Source organism: Haemaphysalis longicornis, unplaced genomic scaffold, assembly GCF_048455015.1.
Source record: "Haemaphysalis longicornis isolate Haplotype H1 unplaced genomic scaffold, Haemaphysalis longicornis Haplotype H1 scaffold_5, whole genome shotgun sequence".
Classification (NCBI taxonomy): Eukaryota; Metazoa; Arthropoda; class Arachnida; order Ixodida; family Ixodidae; genus Haemaphysalis; species Haemaphysalis longicornis.
The window spans coordinates 39,203,549-39,227,303 of record NW_027526385.1 but is presented as its reverse complement, the minus strand read 5'-3'; the positions used below and the strand labels follow the sequence as shown (position 1 = coordinate 39,227,303).

General features: G+C 50.8%; 2 protein-coding genes across 2 annotated transcripts in view; both read right to left on the bottom strand.

Moving 5' to 3' along the window:
* LOC144138073 (multiple inositol polyphosphate phosphatase 1-like) overlaps nucleotides 1-23,132 on the bottom strand; it is a 69,710-nt gene extending 46,578 nt beyond the window's left edge. The window contains exons 1-2 of the mRNA XM_077670161.1: nucleotides 22,674-23,132; nucleotides 9,357-9,458 (exon numbers count right to left, since the gene is read on the bottom strand). Of these exons, the coding sequence (XP_077526287.1) occupies nucleotides 9,357-9,392 (36 nt within the window). The 5' untranslated portion in view covers nucleotides 9,393-9,458; nucleotides 22,674-23,132. The remainder of the gene's footprint in view (nucleotides 1-9,356; nucleotides 9,459-22,673) is intronic.
* On the bottom strand, nucleotides 3,666-7,118 carry LOC144139178 (alpha-(1,3)-fucosyltransferase C-like). The gene has a single exon (XM_077671610.1). It carries the CDS (start codon nucleotides 6,294-6,296, stop codon nucleotides 5,199-5,201), a length of 1,098 nt encoding a protein of 365 aa, XP_077527736.1. The 5' UTR covers nucleotides 6,297-7,118; the 3' UTR covers nucleotides 3,666-5,198.
* Nucleotides 23,133-23,755: the final 623 nt, after the last annotated feature.

The following is a 23,755-nucleotide window of genomic DNA, read 5'->3' as shown; positions in this document are numbered from 1 at the left end:
AAAATTTATGTATCAACCCGGCGTGCAGCAGTATCGGAGGGCTGCGAATTAATTAAGACCATGCACCTCCGCCGAAATCTCGTACCCCGGGGGTGTTTTGGTATACAGTTTAACCTCCTTATAACGAACACTGATATGTCAAATTATCGGCTATAGCGAACTAAATACGAACTTTGGTTGGTCACCCTTTATTTCAGTGACACTTATTCTTTTTATAACGAAACCAAAAGCGCCAGAGCCGCGCGCGATATCGGCTACAACGAAGAAATATTTTGTTCACGCGAGGCTTTAAACGTGATAGCTAGTTTACAAAAGCAAAACATAAAAAATAGAATATGACAGCTTGTAAAAATACAAAAGTAGAAAAGGCACTTTCCTACTTGAACACCCTGTAAAACTTCATCCGGCAGTGCTGTGAATAGCCGCCAGGCGAAGACCACATCCTTCTTCAAATAAAAGAGAACGAAGGCCTGTTTTATCAGACGTACTTTGTGCTGGAGTAATTTCACTTTGCCGTGTTCGGGCCCATTTAGCTTTAAATGCCAAAAAGGAGACAGCTAAGGATTACCTCGTGAATAGCGGGTTCGAAGCTTACAATAATGCGTTTATTATGTAGGATTTTTTCGTGAGCCAGATTGTCGATTTGTTAGAGTCGAATTTGCCTGTACTGTAACAACGAAGAGCGGAATTTACTGCCCCGATACTAGTTCGTTGTAACGAGGTTTGATTGATTGATTGATTGATTGTAGGGTTTAACGCGCCTACGCAGCGCAGGCGATGAGGCGCGCCGTAGTGGAGGGCTCCGGATTAATTTTGAACACACCTGGGTATCTTTCACGTGCACCGACATCTCGTACATACACATGGGCGTTTTAGATGCGAAGCATCTCATGCTCGGGGCTGTGTCCCTCCCTCCCTCGTTGTCGTTGTCCGCCGTCCGCACTCTACTGCGCATGCGCGTCTCTTCAGCCCCGTCAGCGTTTGGCCTGACGTCAGCGCAGTCCACTATAAAAAAGAAATAGTTAGGCGGCGCCCGGTTTCGATCTCACGACTCTCTGGCTGCAACGGGAGGTACATGGCGCTCTTCCCACTGCGCTACAAACCGAGACGGGAGCATGTGCTACGAACGCGCCTTATGTCCTTCACTCATTCAAACTACGTCATGAAGCTACTGATACAACGAAGGCCCGCGAAGGTGAACGTCAACGGAAACGACGAACTGGAAACTAATGGGAACTTCAGTCGACCCCATGGCTGCTTCGCATACTACTGAGGGTTCCCCTACGGGAAGATGGTGTAATTTTTTGCTCTTCGCCTCCATCAGAAAAGCGGCCGCCATGGCCGGGAATCGAACCCGTGTCCTCATGCTCAGTAGCACAACGCCTTTGCCACTCAGCCACCGCGGCGGGTGCATAACGAGGTTTGACTGTACTTCATCGCCGTTGAATATAATGTACCGATTCCGCAGCCGAGGAACAAGCAAACCATTGTTCGGGGCCGCATGACGCTTTTAGCCCTACGCGATCCCGCTGAGAACGAAGTGTTCCGTGAGTAAATTGGGGAATGAGGTCAAGAGAAGCAAGGATAGCACGACAAGCCGGGAGGAAGATTGAGGACAAGGGGCAACAACGCTAATTTTGGGCGCTGCATTTGCTGGAACCATATATAGCCCTTGCAAGGTGCAGAAGCACCTTGCAAGGAATATTTAACTGCGTTGATTAGGACATCGCACTGAGTGTTTTCGAGCTAAAATGCTTTGCGCATGCGTGGTGGTTGGTTGATCGTAGGATGTATACCATTCTTCAAATATACGTTCAGCTGCTAGTCCAGTGAGTGCGTTGTCCTTTCTTTGCCTCGCGTCTTCGTGTCTTTTCGCTGTTTTTTTTTCCAAAACGTCAGAATGCACCAACAGGCCCAGCAAGCTGCACTTCTGCAGAAGCAGTCCTTATTGGAAGGATAAGTCCTCGTTGGAAGCAGTATTCGAAAGATGCGCGCGAGACTCCGCAATGCGACTCGCGTACCAGACGCCATTACTATTCCATAGCTATAGGCACGTTGCGCTGATGCTTGCCTCGCAAGCAGCAGCACCGTTTTCTATATCCTGGTGGTTCGGGGGGTCATTTCTTGTAGGAAAGATGCCACGCGTATCACGGGCTCGCTTCGTAGCATTCATATTACGCAAGTGCCGGCGCTGTGTGCCAGACACCAACAGCCGGGATTATCGCTAGTCACGCACGGCCGCCCAAGCAAAGAAGGCATCTAAGGTGACGCCATGATAACAAGGCTGGGAAGAACGAACAGATTAACCCTGGCATTCTGAATCCTTCCCCCACTCGAGCCTCCAGGGGAGGAAATACTTTAAATCGATCTCCCCATGCATAAGCATTGCGGAGTCCTCCCCTCAGCCGAGTGGAGGGAGCAAATGGAGTGGAGGAGGGACTCAGAATACGGCCCTAAGTGGCGCAGGCGAAAATACGTCAGTCGCTGCTATTGTATCCGACCAGTCAGATTGCAGATAATACAAATGGCAAGGAGGAACCGATGCATTCATCACGGCCGTCTCTCTTTACACCGTGTCTCAGTGTCAACCCCATAGATTGTTGGCACTGCATGCTCCAGGCAGTGGGTGATAACTGCTCGAGAAATCGCCGCTCTTTTATGGATGTCCTAGCGTGCGCTGCAGACAACTTTAGCAGGGAAAGTGCTGCGTTCACAGCGGCCTCTGTGCGGCGCAGCGTGCCTATGGCTGATTGAAGGTAAACCTATAGTAAATGCGTTGAGGCCTTCGACATAAAAACATCGTCAACCAGCGCAGGCATCTCGACATACAATGAGTTGAACGTTGCTTACTGGCCTGCAGTTAGACCCAACACCACGGTAACTACAATTTAGGGGTCAATATAGACATGCTGGCGTGCCCACTTAGGCGGATTAGCCATTGACGATGACAGAAGATCACGGGCCTTTCATTAGCTCCCATTTGGCCGCGACGTCATTTTCACCTTCTTCATCATCAGCATCATCACCAGCATCGTCATCAGCCTATCTACGCCCACTGCAGGACAAAGGCCTCTCCCATTAATCTCCAATTATCCCGGTCCTGTGCAAACTGCCACCAATTTATCCCCGCAAACTTCTTGATCTCGTCTGCCCATCTAACTTTCTGCCGCCCCCTGCCACACTTGCCTTCTCTAGGGATCCACTCTGTTACCCTTAAAGACCATCGGCTATCTTGCCTTCGCATTACATGCCCTGCGCACGTCCATTTCTTCTTCTTAATTGCTACTAATATGTCCTTAACACGCGTTTGTTCCCTGACCCACTCCGCTCTCGTCTTGTCCCTTAATGTTACACCTATCATCTTCCGTCCATTACTCGCCGAGTCATCCTCAATTTAAGTTGAACCTTCTTAGTGAGCCTCCAAGTTTCTGTCCCGTAGGTGAGTACAGGATGCAGCTGTCATACACTTTCTTCTTCAGGGACAATGGTAGGCTGCCATTAATTATCTGATAATGCCTGCCGAATGCACTCCACCCCATTCTTATCCTTCTTATTATCTCTGCATCATGGTTGGGATCCGGGGTCACAACTTGGCCTAAGTAGATATATTTAGCGTCACTAAATAAGCTACGCTTAAGAGTACCGCCACTTCGTGCGCCCGGGAGCGTCTAGGGGCCATTTTGTTTTTGGCTTGCAGTGTTGCCATCTCTCGACGGACAAGGTGCGACCGGCCGCTCTAGCGTCCGCGCAGCAGAAAGAGAGAGAGGGGAGAGGCCCTCAGAAACAAAATGGCTGCGCCCATATGTAAACCAATATCACGTGGTGCCGACCGGCCAATGAAAATACTGGCGGCACATAACAATGAGAGAAAAGAGTGCCGATACTCTAAAAGCCTTTATTTAGTGACGCTAGATATATTCGCTCACCACTTCCACTGCCCCGCCACCTATCTCAAACCGCTGCGCTGTCCCGAGGTTATTGATTATTACTTTAGTTTTCTGCATATTAATTTTCAGGCCCGCGGTTCTACCCTGTTTGTCCAGTGCGGTAAGCATGCTTTGCAATTCGTCCCTCGAGTAACTTAGCAAGGAAACGCCATCAGCCAATCTGAGGTTACTGAGGAATTCTCCATTAACCCTTGCTCCCACCTGTTCCCAATCCAATGTTCTGAATACTTCCTGTAAACATGACAACATAGCCACCCACAGTGCCCACACGCCCACTCAAGCGGATTGGCTCATGTCAATGACAGCTCGCGTCAGAAGGTCCCGGCCAATTTGTCGGTTCCCATTGGCTGCAACGTGAACATACCCACTCGAAAGAGCACTTTGCGCATTCAGTTGGACATGAACGCTTTCGCATTCATAGCTCATAAGAAGTGCCTAGATGTTCTTGGACTTTTTCTACATTGTCGTAATCGGGTAAATCAACTGCCGTTTCACGTTACCTAAATGTAAGCACTCCAATGAATACTTGACGCCATTCTAAACCAGACCAGCACCAAATCTTCCACTGCAAGTGCTTTTGCACTGTACTGTTAGTGATCCTAATAACAGCCATGATGATGGCAGTATGGCAGTATGTACGCCACAAAGATACAAACATACGACTAGCCACAAAAGATGGGAGTAGTAATGAATACAGTGCCCCCAAAAATTTGCAATGTACATGAATAGTATAATTCTATCACCGTGCACAGCCTTTACAGAAAGCAAAAGCCCGAAGTTTGGATTTGGCACACTCGCTGGTTACATCAAACCAGCCTATTGAACACACACACTGAATTCACAAATGCCACAACTATTTTTCACAGTTCCTGGAACGGAAGAGTCAAGGGAGAACCTTCTGCTCCCATTCGAAACAGCCGGCGTCCTCGAGGACCAGTTGAGCATCCGGTAGGTGCACTTGCACCCGGCGTCAATATCCTCGTGCAGCTTCGGCGGCGTCAAGCCTGTAGGCAACACACTGAAAGTACTGCAAAGGAAAATTTGACCTCCATCTGAGATGCAGCTACACGGCTACATCCTAAATCAGGACGAATTTTTCTTCAACTGCGGGCTTTCCCAGGAAGCTGTACAGCTTTCTCAGGTGAAGGCCAGATTTTCTTTTACAGAAACTTAGTCCACCTCGGGGCATTTCGATGGAGGCTGAAAGTACGAATGTCCCGATTATTTTTCACAGTTTATGAGAAGGAAGAGTCAAGACAGAATTCTCTGCTCCCAGTTGGAACAGCCAGCGCCCTCGAGGAACCACTCGAGGAACCTCTGGTAGGTGTACTTGCGCCCGGAGTCAATACCCTCGTGCAGCTTGGCGCACAGCTTGCAGGCGACGCTTTCGTACTTGAGCTCAAAGTGCTGCTTCCACACGAAGTAGGAGCCGTACCACTCTGGCTTGGCCGCCACGTTGGCCAGGTACACGCCCAGCGCCTCTGGAGACTCGAAGTCCAGCGCGTCGATGTAGGAGCCCGGCGGGGCCAACCGCGAGTAGTTGGCACCGCCCATCACCACGGGCACGATGTCGAAGAGCAGCGGTCTGTAGAACTTCTCCGTGACGTAGTCGCGGCAGATGGAGTTCTCGAAGGACAGGTAGAAGCTGTAGTTGCGCGCCGCCTGCTTCAGACAAGTGTCCGAGGCCTTGGGCTCGCAGACCAGGTCACCGCACTTCCCGAAGACGTCCACGCCGATGACGCGACGAAGTCTGTCCACGTACGTCTCGCGTCGGCTGTCCGTATTGCAGTGGGAAACCATCCACACGGCTAGGGCTCTCTGCTTCGCCGTCGCGTTTAACCAAGCAGAATTCTTCCCTACCGTGGTTCTTGAGCTTCCGGAACGACGTGGGGCGACCCTCCTTCGCTTGGTTCTCCGCTTAAAAGTGTATCCGTAGCGGGTCGTGACGTCAGAGTCGGAGCGATACGTCATGGTTATGTTAAACAGCCCGTCCAACTTTCTCAGCACGTGCACGGGCGTCGCGGTGGGCGGTTCGAGGCTGAAGAATATCCAGCGTTGTTCTTCGGATCGACGCGGAGGCATGTCTTGTAGATCGATGTCCTTGCCGTGGAACAGCACTGCGTTGCTGGAGGTGAGGTGGCCGCGGTTGCGAGTGAAGATGCAGGCGTGAGGACAGGTGGCATCTACTACACCTTCTTTGAAGTAAGGATAGTCCTGCTTGCCGCACCAGGACGTCCAGAGAAGGACCACCACCGGTCTTGACGTCACTGCCCGTCGAGTCACGTACACGGCACACAAAGCAAGCGCGACGAGAGCGATCTTCAGTATAGCGAATTTTCGTAGTGCCATTATGTCCAAAGTTCTGCCGCTGCTACTTCTTATCTGCGTTGGGTATCACTCAGGCTATTCTTAGAGCCGGGCTTACCGCGAGTTCATTTTTGCGACTTTTCCAGTACTGAAGTTGACGGCGCTTTCGGACGCTCTCCAGCAACATTCATGTGTTGCGGGCGCCATACTACTGCGGCCAACGACAATACCGTTCTGAATACGCCGGTTCTCGCCCGTGTTGCGGATAACGCTGCTCTCCAAACACGTTTCTATTGGGCTATTTACTTGTATGCTCGGTGCTAGAAACTCTGAAACGCGTTAGCAGCAGCAGGTACACGCTCTGGCACTTACTGTTGATTCCAAAAGCACACATCAGTCGTTTCTTCGTTGTATCCATTTCCCGCTTCCCCGCGCACACAACAATGGCGTCCCGCAGCTTCAACGGTGGCAATGCTTCGAGTCAAGTTAGTCGTTCCTCCCGGTGAGTGAGTCTTGTTCGTATCGATTCCCTCGACGTGCGGCACAAATATCGGTGACGCTGGATGCCTCCATCACAAGAGAAAACTCGACGTCGAGAATTTCTGTTCAAAGACACCCGGCGCACGCCTTCTGGTGCACATTGGGAGCTTGGTGCGTCCGGTCGTCCGAGGCACAGCGTATAGAGACGGAATGGCTTGCGCTGCGAGAAACCGGAAGCGATCTCACGGCTTTATCAACACAGGCTGATTGGCGGATGTGGGACACACAAGAGTGCTTACGCCGGAAGCGAGAGAACCACCTCCGCAATACTTGGTATCCGGGCGAAGGCGATAGTTCTCTAATCTTTGACGTTTTCGTTCCTTATTTTCTACACAGTATTTCCGGGCATGAATGCCTAGTGCGGCAGTTTTTCCCTTGGCGGAAAATGGGAATACAGTAATACCTCGTTAACTCGAAGTAGTAAAAACAGAGAAATATTTTGAGAGAAGCGGATTTTCGAGATAAGCAAAGTTGGCGAATTGACATGAAATATCGAGCTCTTTACAAAAAAAGGCGCTACTATTTACTAGCTCTACAACAACATCTTCTCAATCTTGCTTTTCATAAAGGTGTCAAAGAGAATAAGAAAAAAAAAAAAAAACTTACAAGATACATTCACCGGTTGGGACCCGCGCTGTCCATTGGGTTTTCCCCCGCACGACACACCTATATCTTCTTGTACACTGTACCTCTGCGCGTGTCTCTACCGTCATATGACGGGCCATGGGGTTGCTTCACGAAGTTTATACAGATTGGCTCAGACTTCACGTTCAGGGAAAACGTCGGCGTTGTGGTATAGGCGCGGCTAAACGAAAAAAAAAAAAAAACCAAAAGAAAACGAAAAAAAAAAAAAAAAACCCGGGGACTTAGGTGTGGCAGCATCGCGCAAGTCTTGCGAAACGGTCCGCGGCGGCGAAATATTCGTTCCACTCCCAGTTAAGATTTCGAGGTACTATCCGCAGTTTGTTCGAAAAATATACTTGGAAATAAAGGGCAACAAATATATGGGATGTATAGGAAATGTTTCGGTGCCGGGGGAAATTTCGACTTAGCCGATTTTTCGAGATATGCGAGTTCAACTTAAATGTATAGGTCAGTTAATTGATTGATTGATTGATTGATTGATTGATTGATTGATTGATGGATGGATGGATGGATGGATGGATGGATGGATGGATGGATGGATGGATGGATGGATGGATGGATGGATGGATGGATGGATGGATAGATGGATGGAACGTTTATTACCATTTGCCACATGAAGTTTACAAACACTGAATGGACCCGTAACCAAAGGCTAGTGCAGGGTTCAATAAGAAAAGTAATGGACAGAAGGGGGAAACATCAATTACAGGTGATACAGGTATAGGTACACATACAGGGTAAACATCACTTGCAGGTAATTATTAGCATTCACTTTTACGAAGTACAGGTCTTTTTTTTTCTCTCCTTAAACGATCGGATCACAGGAAAACGAAACTACATGTGCGCAAACAATCAAAAAGTTTCAGCAGAGCATGCTGCGGACTCACCCAGAGACTTGAGAGTGAAAATACAACAAACACGATAGCTATCAATGGTTTCATTAAGAAAAAAAAAAGGCTAGGTTTACGAAATTCGTAAGTGTATGATTGTACAAATAAGAAGTGTTTCCCACACACACAAAAAAGAAAAAAGCCACAGTCTGCTCAAAAATTGTTTCTTCAGTTTTACTGTAGTATTAGGTAAGCTCTTCAATTCAGTGGGAAAAGTATTCCGGAATTTTTATTCCTGTGAAATGCATTAATCTCTCCCCATAAACGTTATTTCGCCACGTTAAAGCTACCGTACGTGACACTTGCAGTTGTTTAAAGTCAACGCGCAGATCACAGGCCAGGTTGGTAATCATGTCCACATATTCAAAGTTATAAAATAAAGCAATTCATGATAAACGGTACGCACAGCATGTAATAGATGTGGTGAAGTCAGCTCTGACAACAAAGACTTAAATTCTTACTGAACCACCTATGTCTCTGTCTGTCTGTCTGTCTGTCTGTCTGTCTGTCTGTCTGTCTGTCTGTCTTTTCTCTCTCTCCCTCTCTCTCTCTACCTCTACGCATATATTTAATTGAAGTCATCAAGAAGACCATGGCATATTTATTTTTACTACGTTTCGGCTGGAAAGCCAGCCATTTTTAGGGTAAGACTACGCTTGAAGCCTACACGTGTGTTCACGTAGAGCGTCGTTACAGTCGCTAAAGCAATGACTGAATCGCAACCAACATTGGGTATCGGACAATCTAGTACAACAATGGGCATCGCAGTATCGAAACGTTTTCAGACTACACCCATTATGACAGTTTTTATCAGTGAAGACTGCGAAAACGCTGCAGCATACTCGTTAGTGCAATGCGATGCCCTAAAAATACGGCGTCGTCCGCACAGAAACCGAAAACTCCGAGCGGTCGCAAAATCGCCACACCGTCTGTACCCGCTGAGTACCGCGTGCGTATATAGATCCAGAAAAAGCAACCCACTTTTATGGCGCCCAAAGCACGTTCATTCAGAAATAAATTCGCTCACCAGGACCAGGGAAAGGTGCGTCCCCTTCCGATTCATGGTGACGGAACCAGGGTACACGGGGGCAGACTTGAATCTTCACTTAATCCTCCTCGAAGCTGCTTCCTTGAGAGAAAACACAAAGGCAAGCCCGTCAGCTGTCTCGTTCGGCGAACAACTGCACGCCTAAAGAGGAGACACACGTTGGAGATGAAACAATTGCCATGACGTCCACGCAACGCGGTGACATGTGATGACGGGATTATTGAAGCGCGCTCGAGCTTGTGAAACCCATTCCCTTTGTTGTGGCGATAACGGTTGCGAAAGGTGATGACTTAAGCGAAGTTTGTCCTCTTCAGCGTTATCTCCCATTCAACTGCCGGCTTTGTTAGCACGCGGACGTCCGTAATATAAGCTGCGGAAAGGTCCTAAAAGTAGAAAAATTGCGCGTGAAAGACAGGACTAGGATAAAGGAGAGATGACGGGCGCAGACTCACAACTAACTTTATTGTTTGAAAAAAAAAAACGGACATGAATATGTATACAATTCCCCGCACATGCGCACAAAGCAGCCAGTTTCTCTTCCTCTTTTATCAGTGCACCATCCTGTTTAGAAATTCAACCTCATACCCGTACTTAGGAAGCGACGTATCGCTGGCGCAATTTTCGCGGTTCTTGGGAATAAAAAAGATCCCTATCAGTTCGCGGGTGACTTGTTCCCGGCTTCTGCACAGCACTTTAGTTTCATTCAGCAATATCCATTGCTCCTCTTCGAAGGTGCACCGGTTCGCACCTTCGAAGGTGCGAGCCGGTTTTGTCTATTGGATAGCTGGTGTTCCCTTAAACGTTTACTAACACAGCGGCAGGAATTCTCACATAATGAATGGCAGCCTACCATTGTCCCTGAAGAAGAAAGTGTATGACAGCTGCATCTTAGCGGTACTCAGCTACGGGGCAGAAACTTGGAGGCTCACTAAGTCGGTTCAACCTAAATTGAGGACGACTCAGCGGGCAATGGAACGGAAGATGATAGGTGTAACATTACGGGACGCACGAGGTCGCGGGTTCGATTCCCGGCCGCGGCGGCTGCTTTTCTGATGGAGGCGAAAAGCAAAAACGCCCGTGTGTACGAGATTTCGGCGCACGTTAAAGATCCCCAGGTGGTCAAAATTAATCCGGAGCCCTCCACTCCGGCGCGCCTCATCGCCTGCGTTGCGTCGGCGCGTTAAACCCTACAATCAATCAATCAATCAACATTAAGGGGCAAGAAGAGAGCGGAGTGGGTCAGGGAACAAACGCGTGTTAAGGACATATTTGTAGAAATTAAGAAGAAGAAATGGACCTGGGCAGGGCATGTAATGGGCAGGCAGGATAACCGTTGGTCATTAAGGGTAACAGAGTGGATCTCTAGAGAAGGCAAGCGTAGCAGGAGGCGGCAGAAAGTTAGATGGGCGGATGAGATCAAGAAGTTTGCGGGGATAAATTGGTCCCAGTTAGCGCATGACCGGGGTAATTGGAGATTAATGGGAGAGGCCTTTGCCCTGCAGTGGGCGTAGATAGGCTGGTGATGATGATGAACACAGCGGCTAGTCTGGCCGACATATAATTGTGAGGTTGCGCCTGTCCTGTCCCCTTATTCCTAGTCCTGTCTTGTCCGCGCAGTTTTTTTACTAGTAAGATTCAGTACCAACTGGCCCAACGACATGCTGTACTACTGCCTCAAGTACCCGATGCCATGGGCCTGCAGCGGCTAGAGGTGCTCGACTCCCGTACGCCCTTCGGAACGAGGAAGAAGCAGCGCCGACTGTAGGAGCGTGTCTACTGCCCTGGACAATCTGTCAAAAGACGACAGTCACAGTGTGCCAGCCTACGGCTCGGCCGGAAGGCGATATTATTCCATCAGCGCGTCTTATTTCGAGGCTTCCACCGTCTACAACATTCCTTGCTGCCATCGTTGCAATTTAGTAGGTATGCGCGCTTATAAAGTTATGCTAGACGCCTTTACTAAGGTACGTTCGGGGGCGATGAAGGCGCGACTAGTGTGCGTGTCTGCCGCGGCTGGCGCTGCGATCGCCCGGCAAACTCGGGTGTCCGGATGGTTGTGATGTAGAAAAGTTGGCAAAGAAACAGCGGTAGTTCACCAAACTAAAGCAGAAAACGCGAAGGCGAAACTGAGGCAGCACAATTAGCGTACAAGTTCAGGGCAAAGTTCTTGGAAATGAAAAGGTACACAGAAAGCATTCAATGATATTTATTGGTTCTCCGGATCAGCGCTCTGCCTGTATGGTACATGGCTTGCTGCTGCTAGTATTGCGCAGTATTAAAATTATGCTAGTACCCTGGATTCAAAACGGGAAAGTTGCTGCGTCGCCTACAATCACTTTTTAACAGCCAAGTTGTTTAGCTCATCGTAATTTTTCGTGTCCGCAGTTGAAAATACCAAGAAAAGGCCGAGCATATCCATTTACGTTGATTGGCCAAGAGAACTCCGGCGTTCGCCGTAATCGTGGCAACACTTTCTCGGAACGAGAAAGACACGTCATAGCGTACACCCTTCCAAGATGATGTGCAATGATTATCATTCACAGAAAAATGCAGGAAGCTGACACTTATAGGCATAGTGATGGAGTAAAGGTCGTTGCGGCCGCGAAGCTGAAACAAATCGGCTGCAATTGTGGACGTAAACCGTCGGGATGGTCGTGAAGTTTGCGTACAGCTTCGTTACATTCAAGTCTTACGCGTTAGTTTGGGCTTCCTTCATTGTTTAATACGAAAGTGTTTTATTATTCAGGGATACACAAAGATTTCGGTGACGTCATATCCGTTACGGAAATAACGCCAGTTCAACGAAGCAAGCGGCCTGTAAAGGGTGCACCCCTGCACACAGGGTCTTCTTGCGGGTAAGCAACCTTCAGTGCTAAAGAGTACGTTATACTTCGGGTTGTTCGTTTTCGGGTTGTACATTTTAACACGAAATTGTTTTATGCCGGATGCACCAAGATTTCACTGACGGCATGTCCGTCACGGAAATGATGCCAGTACTGCTTTGCCGAAGTGACTCGTTAGCACGACGTCGCTGTCCAAGCACACCCACAAGACAGCCGCTGACCCGCCAGTCGTGCTTAGCTGCAGATTTCGCTGCACATGTCACTTTCTTGTTTTACCGATTGCTATGACAGAGGAACCAACCAGTTTTTTTGACAACCTCGGCGATCTTATACGAATAGTTCCTCATCTTTCTCTAGACATGCGCCATTCCTTCATCACCGTCATCAGTGACCGATATACCCTCGTCCAGGAGCGAAAACGAAAGCAGCCTCGTGCGCGTGTCGTCACAGGCTGAGGAAGATTCCGATCGAACATCGTACAGCGCGGCGGCCTAGCCGCGGCGCCTCGCGTCGGGTGCAGCCATGACCTGGGGCGCCCGGTCGCTGGTCCGGAACGCGGCCATGATTCTCCTGCTCAAGGTGCTGTCACCGTCCGCAGCTGAGGCAGAGCACAGTTCTGGCAACGGAACTGGGGACACCTACACTGCGGTGGCACTGGCCGTCAGGGGGAAGCGGGAGAACCTGCCCGACATCCTCATCGAGCACGACAACGAGGGAGCCGAGCTGCCGTACTTTCCGCTGCTCGTCGGCCTCGTGATCATGGGCGGCCTCGTCGTCGTGGTGTTGCTGCTGCTCGCTTGCCATCTACTGCTGCGCCTGGCCGAGTCCGCGTGTTCAAAGTACCGCTACCGCCGGCTCCGTCCAGATGAATCAGAGCTTGGTACAACGGTACGTGCGAAGCCATCGCATGCATTCACGTACGTTGACTTGTCGTATAACGAGTGCGCTCACGCGGACCACGACGAGGAGGAAAGTCCGGCGCCGCGGTTCGGTGTCAACGTCAAGACTGCCGGAAAGATCGACCGGAGTGACGGCGACTTGCGGCGCGAACAGCGGGGAACACCGACACCAGCACCACGGAGGAGCCAACAGCTGAGAATGGGCCTGCCGACTCGAGTCGAAGAAGACGCCACGGAAGTGGCGGCCGCGTACCAAGAGAGAGCGGAGGAGAGCATCACAAGCATTCAAAAAGCAGCCAGAGCACAAAATCCAGACGAACCTCCTAAAAAAAAAATTTGCTCGCAGCACGTGTCTCGCGCACCTAGGTCTCGGAGCGGCGACCGGAACGACGAGGACGGGTTGAACGTGTACGCGGAACGGTGCACGCAATTCAAATCCGTTGCGCCCGCGGAGTTCGAAATTAACGTTCGGGACCGTTTGGTGAGGGGCCGGCCACAGGGCGGAGCGCCGTCCCCGAGGCGGAGTGGTCTCGCCGCTGTGACGGAAGAGGTTGTGCCGGGTGTGTGGGCGGAGACACAGAAGGCGCACTACCCTGACATTGGTAATGCACGCTCCCGTGGGTACCAGCGCACCTTGAACAGTTCTTCAAACCCTCTGTACAACTTGCACGAAACAACCAGCCAGACACAACCGCTGGAAGGGACCGATCTGTACATCCCCGACGATTCTATGTCGCAACAAGCCTCGACACATGAACAGCATGGCACCAGTATGTCTGGCCACGGCCGCTACGAACAGCACGCACTAGATGAAAAAGGTAGCCCGGCTGTTGTTTCGGCCGCGAGTCTTCCTTTACAGTCTTACATCGATTCGGAGTTGCAAGACCGGCGCGCCACAGTTTTGGCCCCCAGTAGCCGCAAGGTGCCACCTAACACGTCCGTGGAAGTTCCGGATAACGAAGATTTAACTCATTTAAGTCCCTCAACACCCTCCCTTAAATCTCCAAGCATTCCCAGTACACCTGAAGACAAAGCGGGCGAGGCAGGGGAGTCCGCAGTGTCGGCACAGGAGTCATCTGAGACGTCTAATGCACTCGGTAGACCAATACATCTCGACAAGACGTTGGTGCCGCCAGGAGTAACTTCGCCGCGGACAACAGTTCAAGGAACTCCTCTAAAGACACAATCCAGCGAAATGCGAGTCCAAGTACCGAAGATGATTGCATACTTTGATAAGCCACCAACGGTTCATAGATTCAAGGCGAAGCTAGATCGCAGCAGCACAGAACGCAGCGTACCAAACAAGCCTCGGTACCCTTATGTTCCGTCCGAAGCTTCGACCAAGAAAGATGTGTTGGTGTCCTTGCCGTCTCCGGGGAAAACCGCGCTGGTCGACGAAACAATTAAGCTGCCTGCATCCCCACCGGTGCAGTTACAGCTGAAATCTCCGGGTGAAAAGTCTGCACTTGCAGGGGAAGCTTTGCAGCCTGTGAGAAAAAGGCACGACGTCCAAGACACAACAGAGTCGTTTAGCGTGGACGAATCGTCGCCACAGCGAACCTCTGGGTCAGGAGTTGTTTCAGCAAACGATGTGTCTTCCGGTCAAGTTGAAATGGTGAATTCGCGGTCTTCTTTCGTTCTTACTCACTCCAAGCCCGCAATGGAAACTTCACTAGTTGCCCCCGCCGAACGCTCTGTGTCCACAAAAGATGTGCATGCTGTAGAGGATATTCCTCTGCCGTGCAAACGAAGTGTTGTCGCCGTCTCTACGTCCATGTTACCAGCGGGCGAAAAGCAGGTTCAGACTCGACAGGAGCTGACACTGGCAGGTGCGGCGCTTGTGAGTCGAACTGATACACCAGGGCCTCATAAATTAGCACCCCTGGACTCCAATTTCCACTTGGATGAAACACCACTTCCACGCATGCCAGCTGATAAGTCTGATGGAGCTGCGTACACCCCGCAGCCTATTCTCGCAGAGAAGGATGGATCCGTGCTTCATCCGACTCAACGTGAAGTGATCGCGGAGGATACTGCCGTGGGCAGGGCGCAAGCATACAGCACTGCCGAGGAGGCCGGAGGCGAGCAACGAGGTGCCGTCGTTTCCAAGCGCGACGCAGCACTCACGGAAGAAGAAAGCGCTCCTCCCGCGACAATAAGCCCTTACAGTGGCCAGGCTAGTTTGGTCATGAAAGAGCCACTCGACGTTGATTTGGGCACTGAAGAAACGGGCATGGAGGAGCAAATGATGAGGATGGACATGAAGGAGAGACGTCCTTTGGAAGCAAACACACCTTATCCTTTGCAAAACCAGACTCCAGTTCCGGGTAGAGATGGCGTGGTACTTAGTCGCGTCGAGAACGAAGTGCCCTCACATAAAACTAGCACCAGCGTCATCGAAACGGAACCAGCAGAACGGAAGGCTCTCGTGGCACGCGACGAGCAGCGACCGCAACTTCCCGCAACAGCTTCACCTGCCGTTCTCAAGCAGCCAGTTCCTCTTCCGAGCAGAGATGGTGCGGTACTCAGGCGGAGCGATAACGCTGTACCTTCACACCGCGACGGGGCTGGCACCGGCGTCGTCGAAGCAGAAGCCGTTGGAAAGCCCGTTACCCCTAAACAGCCTCAGCCGTCCTTTCTGCGGGAGGGCGAGCCACCCTCGTCCACAGCAGTGGAAGGGCGAATTTTCCGCACTCCTGTTTCAAGCACGCAAGACCAAAAGAGCACAGCGGTCGTAATCAGGCCGGGGGAGGTCCCCGAAGAATATCACACTGGTCCTTTCAGTGACTCCAACAGGCGGGTCTCTGAGGGCTCTGTCGCGCTTAAGGAAGTCAACGCTCGGCGTCTTTCAATTCGTCATCGCAGGAGTCTCGACGAACTAAGCCCTTCTGGTCATCAAGTCCAGTTGTCGGAGCAACCAAAGAGCAGCAGTTCCTGGGTCGACTCTCCCAGTTCTTCAGCAGAGCCCCCACAACGTAGCACGGGTGACCTTACTGGTACACACAGTGAGATCACCTCCCTAACGAATCTAGATGTCACAGAAGACGAAGACCATGCGAGCCGCGAGATATTTCCATATGGACATCCTCAATCTGTCAACGAAGTTCAGCCCCATCTGATTCGAGGTAGCACTACTGCCGTTTCGGTCAGAGATGAGCCTGCCACTCCCGATTATGCAAGGCACGGGCCTGTGTCATTAAGTCAAGCACAACACATTCTACCGAATCCAGATAACTTGCCAGATACAAAGCTTCCCGAAAAAAATATTCTATTGGACTCTTCTGTCGTGCCTCCATACCGCCGAAGAACGCTTTCTGGCGTAAAACAACCCCTAATTGACAGCACCAAGCCAACAAAGCCCCTGCATAGTCTGGGATCACCAGGCAGTAAAAGCAAAACCGACTTTTCTCAGCCACCTGTAGAAATCCCACCCGGAGAGATGTCGATAAGAGGGATTCAAGATAAAGTAGTGTCAGCGCCTCGCCATTCTGTCGTGCAAGCCGAGCCAAAGCCTACAGTCAAAGTCAACGCTGATCAACAAAAACTGTTAACGTTAAAGCCCCACGACGTCGGACAGGTTTCATTTCCCTCACACCCCTCGGAAAGTGAACTTACTGATAAGCCGAAGGCGTCTACAATCCAGCCGATGGCCGCTTCACGGAAATTGCTAACGAAAGGTAGAGACGACCTCCTCCCGGCGCCAAGTGATGACAGCGTGATAGCCACGCAAGCTGTGAGACCAGTGGAATCCAACGCCTTTGTTGAGCCGCACGAGGAACCCCATGGGCCGGCACTCCCCATGCACGCCGCAGTCTCGCAGTGGGAACCATCGCCAGCCCAGTTAGCGGCCGCTCCAGGTACTTTAGAAACGAGAGACAAAGGCGGGGTCGTCGTTGCTCCAAGCGATAGTTCGCAAGCAGTCCCTCGCGCAGTTGGACCGATCGAGGAGGCTGAATTGGGCACTTCCGTTCAGCCACACGACGACCTCTCTGTAGTGCAGTCGGGCGCAGAAATCTCGCAGCAGCAACCATCCTCAGTCCAACCAGCGACCGCCCCACACACGTTGGGAGCAAGAGACGAAGCCGGACTCTCCATTGCCCCAAGCGATAGCTTTGCAGCAGCCACTCGGCAAGTTAGACCGAGCGAGGGCTCCGAACTGATCACCTCTGTTCAGCCACACGAGGCGGTGCCTTCGGACGCCGAAATCTCGCAGCGGCCGCCATCCCCAGTCCAGCTAGCGGCCCCTTCAGGCGTGTTGGCCGCGAGCGACCGCAGAGACCCCGTTGATATGAGTGATAGTTCGGTGGCAACAGCTAGACCGAGCGAGGTGTCCGAATCTACTACCTCCATTCAGAAGCACAAGGATTACCCCGTACCCTCGGACGCCGCCGATATCTCACGGGAATCGTCCTCCCTCCTGCAAGCGGCCGCCCAAGGCACGTTGGTAACCAGCGACAAAAACGAGCTCCCCATTACTCCAAGCGACGGTTCGGTGGAAGCCGCTCGCACGGCTGTCCCGGGCGAGAGACTCGAGAAAGACACGTCTTTGGCTCCGCAACAAATACACTCAGACGCGGAGGGGTCACATGTGTTAGCTAGAGAGACACCAGCAAGTCCTGACGTCTTTTTCAGAAGAACCACGCCAGTGCCGGCGCATGGCAGCAAGGATTTAATCGTGTTACAGACGGACCCGACCAACGATGCCCTCCAGGACAAGCGCACTGACAGAGAGCTCGCCGATGTCGACAAACCTTCAGCTTCAAACGACAAAACTGAGAAATTGAAGAAATAGGGTTATCCCGAGCGGGTTATAAGAGCTGAAAACCCGCACACTGTTCTCGTCATACACATATCTGTAGTACGTCTCTTCTAAATCTGCCATCTCTTGCTGTGATCCTTGAAGGAGAAAAAAATCGATGTCGTACGTACGGATACAACCATGCACTGGCCGCTTCGATCGCCAGTGTGTGTCGGACTCTCACCACGGCTGTTTAAATTTCTAAGCAATTGAATCAATGATCGAGTTATACATTAATGCCACGCTTTACACGCCAGAGCTAAGAAATTGCGGCTGTGTTACTGAAATATTAGAGCGCCGTCCTAAGGAAGCTTGGCGCTGACGCGCACTATAATTATATGTACTTTTTTTTCGTACGAACGTCCATCTTGTGCGGTACTGAAGACCAAAAATATGTCGTATATAAAATGGTATCGGCAATATATCGACAGTGTGTGCAACGCAATTTGGAAGGCTGCGCGATCAAATGTGTTTGGACACAATAAATGTTATAGCAGTTATACCAAGTTATACCAAGAACGGTACCAAGAATGTTATACCAAGAACGGTGTTGTGGCTTCATAACCACGCACAATACATTTCTGTTTGGTCCCTTGGAATTAAACTAACACTTGCAATGAGCCAAACAACTTTCAACTGGTATGTATCATACACATTCACAACTATATCACAACCAGGAACCCTAATTTCAACCACTGGCTTTTTCCCGCAAGTTCTACGTTTTAGTCGTGAGTGTTTGCGACAGCTTGAAATACGACCAAACGCGCAGGGATTTGTCCAGAATTTCGATTTCGGGGAGCGTTACCAGAACACGAAGGGGTGGATACGCTTTTGGTAGATATATACATATACACATACACGTACATATAAGCGAACAGCGGGGATATGCTCAAGGTGCTTGCGCCTTCATCGCGTTGTTTTATTTAAATAAATCTAAACAGTTTTTTGTCCACAGACAGTAACGGGAAAGCTACTAATTAGGAGAAGTACACTGAATAACTGTTAAACAGGCACAGTATAGGGATTGATAGAGGTAACTTATTGGAAGAAGCCAGAGAGGTAGGCCTGAGCAAGTGCGGCTTGTAGCGTCTTCGCGCCAATAAATCATCGCACGTGGCCTAAGGGTTGTTATTCGCATCTTGCTAGCGCAGTGGCTTCACTGCTCCTCCGAGCGAACTGCGCTGTTTCCATGACGTCGACGCGACAGAAACTGCAAGAGTCCGGTTTCCTCAACGAGTTGGTGATCCATTCAGGAAAACAAGCGCTTAGCTACGCCTACATGCTTTCTCCTTCGTACCTCCCGGCAGTTGTTTTCATAAACATATCGGAACTGGGTTCGCCACGTTTCTGCCACGGCAATGTAAACGTGCCTTACGGGCATCAGAAGTTTAATCCCACCGGCACCGAAAGGACTCCTAAAAAGTCTATGCTAACGTTTGTTGACACCGGCTTAGGTCATGGTAAATTGTGTTTGCGGACGCCTCCTGGACGTTTTGTGGGCGTTCAATAACAAAAACATTAGTGTCTTAGCTGGGCTATGCTAGTATATACGACGCGTAAGCTAAGGTTCAGCCGATTATTCTTAGGTTTCCTGGTTGTCTAGGATTAGCTTATTAACATGCTTACTGCTGGTAAAACGATTTATAATCCAATCCAACCTAGTCCAGTCCAGTCCAGTCCAGTCCAATCCAATCCAATCCAATCCAATCCAATCCAGTCCAGTCCAGTCCAGTCCAGTCCAGTCCAGTCCAGTCCAGTCCAGTCACTGCTCCTCGCGCATTCGCCGCACGGCTCTCCAGGAGCCACGCGAAGCGGCTATCAAGGGGCTCCGGCGCAGCGTCATACTTGGCTACTGCGCAACGGAGGCGCACAGCTGGGCAGGCACCGGCGCCAGTGCGTCTACCGCGGCTATGACGTCACTCCTCTGGAATGCGCAGACCAGCGAATGTGCGGACCCAATTCTCTACACACCCGTACTCCAATTGGATTGTATTTCCAATCCAATCCAATACAATCCAGTTTAATCCAATCCAATCCAATGCTCACTGCGCTTGCGCAGCACGGCCCTTCAAGGTTTACGTGAAACTGCTCAACCTCGGCTAGTGTAGCTTACGCTACAAAAGGTCTTTGAGGACAATGAACTGAACTGCGCAGCAAGGGGTCTGACGCAAAGAAATGACACGACTGCAAGTGAGGGTGCACACTGAAAGATCTTTTTGTTCGCTCACGAACCACGCTGTCAACGTCCGCCCAGGTTCAACTCCAGCAACTTGAGTGTCTTGATCGCGGGTGGAAACCAGGTGGTCACTATACGCCACACCCACGGCCGTGAACCCCCGCCCCTCCGCTCCGTGTCCTGGACCTGTTCCTTCGACACGCGCGTGTTGGAATCGATGAAGTCCTTGAAGGCGCACACGGCGGGCATCGCGGCATCGCGGGACACCTGCGAAGTACAGAACACGTCCAGGACCATCCACGCCCCATCAAGCGGCGAGGGGACGTCAAAGAGGGAGTCCACCATAAGCGGCAGCTGCTCTATAGTTCCGACCGCAGATTCGTCGGCGTTCAGGGAAGCCCGGACCAACTTTGGGAACTCGCGAAGCGCAGCCAGCGACAGGTTGTCGCCGGACAGGCCGTAGATGTGCATGCTCTCGAGACTGCGGCAGACGGACAGCACGTCCAGCACAGATCCCGCGAGCCTGTGGGCATTGAACTCGATGTGCCGGAGCGAGAGTCCGCAGTTCCGGAGCAGATGCTGCAGTTCCCGCTTCTCCAGGCGCATTTCGGGGACGTCGAAGCACTTGAGGGAGGTCAGGGCGGGAGACGTGGCGTTGAACCAGTTGTCCTCGCCGCGGCTGTTGACGGTCAGGCACCTCAGGCCGAGGAACTCGCCAAGTTTCACCGTCTCGGTGGTGCTGCTGGTGTTCTTGAGCGCGCCAATGTGCAGGTACTCAAGGTGCGGACAGCTGACGGAGACGAAAGGCAGCGCATCCTTGCACAGAGTGGTCACTGACAAGCAGGTGAGCTGCTGCAGTCGCGAGAGTGCGGTCAACGTGGCTCTGCAGGAAATGTGGTCCGAGTTGAACTCCAGACGCCGGAGTCCAGGGCATCCGCGGCTTATCTGGTGGAGAGCTTCGTCTTGAACGCGAACTCCCGGCGACAGGACCAGCGACTTGAGGTGGGGGAGTGAGCTCAGGACAGCAACTTCGCTATCCATGAGCACGAATTCGCCCAGAAGCATGACACCGGAAAGGCTCGGGCAGTTCTTCAAAGTTTCCAGCATGACGCTGAAGGACAGCGCGTCCTTGTTAAGGATAAGCTCGCTGAGGGTCCGAAAACGGGGCAGAAAGGGGGCGATGACGTCGATGTACACGGTGGCCCCCCCGGTGATGTGCAAGCTTCGAAGTAGGGTAGCTCGTTCTAGGATCTGAACGATGCTCCTCGCGCTAAACGACGGGCTGATCGTAACCTTGGTCCAGAGCAAGGGGTCGAAGGCCAGGTCCTTCCATTCGCACGAAACGTCGGCGATCGCTAGAAGTGTGCGTTGGGGAAGATACGAGAATATCTTCAGGCGAAGCTCAAGCGGTAGATCTCCGAACTCCATGGCGGATCGTTCTTCTTGGTCGTCGTCTTCTTCCCCTTCTGCTGTATTAGTTTGCTTACGTGCTCAACGGAGGAAGGAGATTGGCCGTGGTATTGGGCTCCGAAAGTGAGGTTGAATTATGGTTCCGGTCATGTTTATTTGTGCTGAATCAATGAATGGAACACTCGAAACAGTTAACTCTTATGAACGAGGCATTTACGGAGTATAATTTAAAAGAAAAGTAGCAGAAATTTAAAAGCAGAAAGAAGCGGCTAATGAAAATGATTGTGGAAAACGGGATAAAGTTAATCAAGGGGTCATGATAGCGCCAGAAAATATTATTTAATTTCCAAGGGTTCGAATACACTTTATGTAATTATTAACGCACGACCGTTATAGTTGTGATGTATACAGTACTCTGACAATAGCGTAATATGCGGTTGAAGCGACAATGAAAGACGATGGAACATCCGCAGCGGAGTGAGGAAGTCAGCTGTTTTTGCACGCGACCGGAAGCGTGACTTCCGTCGCTTGCGACCGCGGTGACGAGTACGCTAATTTGTAAACGAACGAGTCAGCAACGATGCAGAGGTGTGAAAAACCGCGAGCCGCGCATTGGCATTGAAAAGCGTTTTGCGCCTGAATGTATTTTTAAAAGGATTAAATTGGGTACAACAAAAATACAGGTGAAACGCTCCTCTGAACACCACAGTCATGACTCATGACAGCTGATGCCCGGACCATCGCACCGGCGTTACGTCACGTTATGACGCCACGCAGAACTTTGCACTAGCGTGCACATTTTAATTAATTGAAGGACTTCAGAGTAGCGGGAACATATTTTGTCCATGTTTTCCTCCCATCGATTTCCCACTACTTCGTACTCTACTGCAAAAGTCTACTGCACCTTGTTAAATGCCTGGGAGGAAGACCTCTTCGAATAATTTCCACAGCCTCCTACTCAACGTCCGGTTAATTAATACGTTACTTGTTCCAGATTTTTATGGCGCCTTTACACACTGGCACGTTAATCGCGTCCTCTCACTGCCCATTATGTAAGTCATCTAACGAGCCTGTCGTCTGCGCTGCACATCGCACGTCCTTATTTAGCATTTTTTCTAACGCGAATACGTTCTCTAATCCCTATATTATACTGAACACTATTTTGCCTACCTTGATTTCGGTGGCGCTCACAGATGCCAGATTCCTGGTCCCATCGTGAAAGCTACGCACACAGCAGACGAATTATCCACAGTCAACGGAGCAGAGTCGCTGAAGGAACGGTGCAAGCCAGAGGAGTAGCCGCTGCCTTCAGGCAATGTCAGGCGTTGAACAACGCCGATTTAACCCACTGCACACAATAGTCTTTTCCAAAGCGTTCAATCACTCTTCCGTCCAGACCTCTGCTCTTGAAAGTGCCTTTTTTTTCCCCTTGACAGCTTGAATACTGGGGCCGGAGTGAGATCGTCTGCACGGCGGCAACTGTCCAAGCAGACAAACGCCGTTCGAAAGAAAGAGCGCAGACGATCGTTGAGCGAAGAGCGTCGTCTGCTGTCGCAACTTTCTCCCGCGCCCAAAACCGGCCTCTTTCCGAACGGAGCACCGCAAAAAAGAAAAGTAACTCGAGCGTTGGGCCGTGTACGTACGCTTGCGTGTGCAGCAGCCACCGTGCGGGTCCCACGCGAGCAGACGACGCCTCGCGGCGAAGAATGATCTCATCCGGCGCTTACTACCGGGTCCTGCGTTGTTCCCCGCCCACACACCGCACGGCTCGTTGTCACGTGAGCGGCATAATAGCAGACGACAAGGACGACCGCATTCAGACGGTCCCCTTAGCGGGCGTGCAGATGCCAGCCGCTAACTGCGCAGACGACGAGACACAAAGGTCTATTTCCGTTCTTATATGGCCATTTTGATCTTCCATTTCTCACTCCAGCTACGGAAGCCCTTAGAGAATGCTACAAAAGTTATACAAAACAGAAAAAGAAATAAAAAACACGAAGGCTATATCGAGAAGAGGGAAACACAAACCACGTCAGACACCTTTAATAGGTCTCTTTTATTGTCATTTTGGACAGCAGTACTGCTTCAGAGCTGCTCCGTATGTTTCTTTTTTTTTTTGCCTATAGAATTTCTCTTGAAACAGCAGTTTTTGGCTGCCCAGGAACTATTGAAAACTGCTCTGGACAGAAAAATATGAGGCCAAATGCCTCCGCTTTATCTTATTGTCATGCAGCCATTGTATTTTATGTATA